This window comes from Cariama cristata, unplaced genomic scaffold (assembly GCF_000690535.1).
Source record: "Cariama cristata isolate BGI_N322 unplaced genomic scaffold, ASM69053v1 scaffold28937, whole genome shotgun sequence".
Taxonomy (NCBI): Eukaryota; Metazoa; Chordata; class Aves; order Cariamiformes; family Cariamidae; genus Cariama; species Cariama cristata.
In genome coordinates this window covers 1-5,219 of record NW_009625396.1, presented here as the reverse complement: position 1 = coordinate 5,219, position 5,219 = coordinate 1, and the positions used below count along the sequence as shown (strand labels likewise).

At 39.8% G+C, this 5,219-nt stretch overlaps 1 protein-coding gene across 1 annotated transcript; it reads right to left on the bottom strand.

The window, feature by feature from the left end:
* Nucleotides 1-221: 221 nt before the first annotated feature.
* Nucleotides 222-572, bottom strand: LOC104164316 (feather keratin 2-like). The gene has a single exon (XM_009703605.1). It carries the CDS (start codon nucleotides 570-572, stop codon nucleotides 222-224), a length of 351 nt encoding a protein of 116 aa, XP_009701907.1.
* Nucleotides 573-5,219: the final 4,647 nt, after the last annotated feature.

Here is a 5,219-nt window from a genome sequence, read left to right as displayed (position 1 = left end):
AGGCAGTATCAAATACATTGATGCACAGCGGAACTACACACTTGATGAGAAATATATAGTATAACAAGTACAGGGGCCTCATTTTAGGGAATGTCTAGCTCCCACAGCTCCATTAACTTCAGGTGGAGTTGTGGGCATCTAACACAGAGTCTGAAAACCATGACCATGAACTCCGTCCTGTGTCGAGCCGTGCTTCAGTGTTCCTGCTTGCTCCTCACGCTTTAGCACAGCCCATAGAAGCCACCGCGGTAGGTGGTGTAGCGACGGTAGGGCCGGTTGTACCCACTGCCTAGACCTGGGTAGCCAAAGCTCCCAAATCCCAAGGAGCTGCCGGAGGGGCTGGGGCCTCCTCCAGCACTGAGAGCACTCCCAACAGCCGCAGATGCTGAAGATCCCACAGTGGTGTTCTGGGGGAAGGAGCTGAGGATGGGTCCAGGCAGGGTCACCACCACAGGAGAGGGCTGGATCACCACTGTCGAGTCCTGGCACTGCCTGACGCAGGGCTCGTTGCAGCTGTTGGCAAGTGGGGTTGGGCAGCAGGAGGTGGAAGGACACCGCTCATAGCAGGACATGTTTTTGGGACGGAGGTAAGTCTGAAATACAGGACCAGAAGTGAATGTAACGTAGGAGTCATACTACACTTACATTTACTCAGCTCAGGTACCAGGACAACAGGAACTTTCCGGGGATCCTTTTAGGAGTTGAGTAGGGAGTGACTTGAGAGGGAAACTGAATTCTTAAATATGGTACAAGAAGATGGATGGTGAAGTAATCCTCTCCCAGTTGTTGGTGATCCAGTGGAATAGCTGGCAGCAGAATAAAAGGATGCATACCTGTAACATTACTTTAATTTTAGTGTTTTTATTGGTTGTGTGTCTGGAAAGACACTACTGAGATCCAGCTACAGGTATTCAGAACATTGTAGTAGTAGTAGTAATTATGAGGAATACCTAGCCACAAATGTACTTACAAATAGAGTTCAATAGACAGCTGGAAAATGAAATGAAGAATTATATCCCAGGTTCCAACTTTGCTTACAAAGAGGTACAAATTTCAATATAGTTAACCATGCTTGAAGCTGAGACCTTTGGAGATCTTTCCCAGACAACTTATCCACAGACCTGCCATCTATAAGAAAGCCAGGAGTTCCGTGCATACTCCCTGTGTCTGGTTCCAACACACCAATAAACACAAAATTCACTGTTTCCTATGCCCATCTCAGTCTGTTGAGTGCTCAACTCTCCTTTTTTTCTTTCCCCTTGCCCTCACATTCACTGAAACCATTTCTCTAAACTTGCAGATGTCACTGCATCCTATAACATAATTTCAAAACTTAGCAACTATAAGACACCAAGCAGAACTTTTTGATGATATCTATCATATTGAAGTCCATGTTTGATAACTATAGCACAAGAAGGTTGAGGTTGTGTGATTAGAGCCAACGTCCTTGCTGAACTCAGTATGACTGTTCCTTCTAATCTCAGTATGCAGATTCATTTTGTCTTCATTTAGAAAGTGGTGTTTAGACCTTGAAATGTTGTGGTTTGACATAATTGATTTTCAAACCCCACAAACCTCTGCTTTAAACCTTCCTAGTTTCCTTGCTCTCCAGCTGTTTCATTTAGTATCTGATTCCTTTCACTCTCATTTCCCACTATGCCCAGTAATATATTCATCATCACAAAAATGGGAACACCGAAGAAGCCTCCTATGGAATAAACAGCAAAGACTAGGATTTTCTAGATGGCACTTCTGAAGATAAATGCATCCACATCCTTTACAAGCACTGCTGTTTTCCTATCAACCCAGCTGAAATTTCAGGCATTACAGATGATGGATAAGACCCTTAAAGACATAAAATGCACATTGTTACTTAAAAGATGACTAGCACATAGATCTCTAATCATGGAATAGTTCAAGTTGGAAGGGATCTTTAAAGATCATCTAGTTCCAACTCCCTTGCACAGGTATTCTACCCATTCAGTTTGTTAACCTTTAGTATTGTCATTGGGATTTGCTAAGTCACTTAGCATGTCTGAAAGCCTGCGTTTCAATAAATTTATATCACCATTTCAAGGATCTATATGACCAAGTTGGGATGCTAGAAATATCTGCAACTTTTTGCAGAGAAAAACTCTTCCCCCTAACCAATCCAGCAACTAGCAGAACAGTGTGGAGAAACAAGAACAGCAATCAAATTGTTACAAAGGCAAGACTTCAGCAAATAGAAAAAGAGAAGTAGATTTGAACTAACCTTGTTCACAAAAGAGGCAGAAGGTAAGAGAAGTGGCAGGAAGGACCTCAAGTTGAGTTAGCTTTTATACTGCATCTTGGATGACCCACGGACCACAGACATCCTTTGCGCATGAAATTATTTGCCAACAAGTATGTCCTGAATGCAAAAGGCCTCCAACTGATTAAATGTCTTTTCCTTACTGTTTATTACTTTGCTTTCATTTCTTTATCTTCTGACATACCTATTCTGTCATACAAGTTTCTCTCATCTTCTGGTATTATGGACCAAATTTATTCCAGTGTCACCTTTCAGTCACAACAAAATTTATGCTTCAGTGTATGTTTCACTTAGTCATAAGGAAAAATATTAAGAAGAATTCATACAATACATAATTCATCAAAGGTGTATTCATTAAGAATATGAGTGTAAATCCTTAATAAATTCTGGTCTCCATCAATGTGTACAAAGCTCTGACTCCAGCCAAGCATAACAGCAATCTAGCCTGAACTTCTGCGTTTTGTGAAGGCCCTGCAAAAAACCACAAGGATATGCACACCTGAAATCCCACTGAAATGAGAAAGAATCAGAGCCTTGTGTGAAATTCAGAGAAAAATACAATTATATCAAGTCAAATTCAGATAGTATCACCCTATCACACTTCGGTAACACAGTTTGAGGTACAGCTGCTAGCGTAACAGGGAGTTTTAAACCCGATTTATCAGTTCTTTTATGAAGGGAACCCATAACTCCCTTCTGTACTGTCTCAGACCACAAATACAAATAGTACTTCACAAGTCATCTTGAGGACATCTACGAATTTTAAACTATTTTGAGGCATTATCCTTGCACAAGCTGAACTGTGAAGTCATCGGGGAAAAAAAAGCCACACGAGGCCTGTTTGCTGTTGTATTTTTTCCCCTCTCTACAGACTGCAGTACGGCAGTGATTATACTGCAGACTGATTGAAGTTCACTGCAAAAGTGGAATACATATATACAAAATTTTAATATGTATTTAAACTTTACTTTGCAATCTCTCCTGTACAAGCTGCAGGGTTTGAATCTCTCCTTGGAGAAGAGTTATTAAATATTGTGCATGGGGAGTCACAAACATCTAGGAAATAAAAGAACTTAATATTAGGTTCCTAAATAAGAAAAGCTTCAAAGTCCGTCACAATTTTCATTAGCAATATGCATATTCATAGAATTAAGTTATCAACTGTTCATCATATATGATGAGGTTTTAATATCCTCATCATCTGTCCAATGGGCTGTCTTTAAAGCCTCTGAACCAAGATCGTTCTTTGCCATCTACAAACCCGCATATAGGTTTATACCTTCACAAAGTGAAGCTACTTGTATTTTAACAGACTCTATGAAAATCAACCCAGAACAATTCTTTAAAGAAAAAAAACAACATTTAACGAATTTTAAAGCTTCTTTTCATATTTCAATAACATTATCTAAAGTGACCCACCTATGCTCTTAGATACTTCCCTTCCTTTCCAGACCTAAACAATACTGCCAACCCATAAACACATAAACGTGTACATTTTTAAAATACAAATCCTTCCGTAGCATCAGGTGCTTACTGGCAACCTGGAGAATTAATTTTCCTGTAAAACTTGTAATAATATCCACAGAAGTTTTCAACACTTCTGTTCTGCTTCATTCTATTAATACAAGAACTTCTATTTGGTATACTGCCTCGTATTTAAAAAACAAACTCATCAGAGATCACTGCAATATTTTCAAAAGGGCTCCTCTACTGTCTCCTGATCTGTTCAACTCCAGATTGGTCCAGTTGGCTCAAAAACCTCATCCAAGAAGCTTGAAACCCGCGTTGGAGAGCTCCACGGAGATTTTTTAAAGATAGTGAGCAAGTTAACTGGTAATTGTTCTTAAGTGGGTCACAGAGGGAATTGCACACAAGGAGTTTCAGTAAATGTCTTGAATGTGGTCTTAGATTCTGCTCCTGAGACACTTGAAGCTAACAAATTGCTGAGGCACTGAAAACAACTCTTTATTAGACTGCGTTTGGAGTAATTTCTTATTGACACTAATAGAGTCAGTATAAAAGTACCAGAAATTAAAAGTACCCATAAATTGTGAACATGAAAGAATTTTTAATGGGTAGAGTATGTTTTTCATGGCTGAACCTACACTGGAAAACAAAAGCAAAGCGACTCATTATCAAGAAATGTTCCACCCCATCTGCAAAAATATATGTGGGAACTAATTAATGCAAAAAAAAAAGATGCCTCGATAGTCTCATAAATATGTAATCATCCATATGCATAGTACTTGTAGCCGTTTCTCCAGTCTTAACATACAAAGGGGACATGGCTTTCAAACTGATGTTCACATTCTTCAGGAACTCTCTCTAATGATACATTTAATAAAGGTTTCAACATCCTGCACAAACACCCCACGATGCCCCGCTCTCTGAAGATGGCTGGTTCCAAGACACTGCTTTCTTTTTTTTCTTTCTTTTCTTTTCAGCAAGCATAGACTTAGGGTCTTATGGCAGAGAGTAGCTCTCCAAGCTTTTTCGTTCACCTCAAGCACCACAAATGTACCTGTCAGGACGTGCTGTTGCTGGACACAGGCCACTTAACTGGATATTTCATTCTTCTGAAATTCATTTCTGTATTCTTTATGCTATATGCCCATTTGTATCATAGAGAGGCACCTCCCTGCCACCAAGAACAAAGCCATTCTTTGATGTACGTCGGAGTGCAATCAGTGATTCCCCACAGATCTGAGTGAATAACTACTTACTTCAGTTGTACCAGTTCTGTCAACAGAGCATCATATACTCATGTATGTATTGCAGTCCCTTCAATTATTTGTTTAGAAAATACACTCACGGAAACCAATTTTTAAGCTGAGACTCCACTCAGTCTAGTACCTATTGATTTACCATATTTCGTACTTTACTTTTGCTGCCTCAAGCCACAGACTAAAAGGGGACATACCCTGTC

Coding starts and splice junctions, on each gene's coding strand:
- LOC104164316 (XM_009703605.1), bottom strand. CDS start 572: ATGTCCTGCTATGAGCGGTGTCCTTCCACCTCCTGCTGCCCAACCCCA.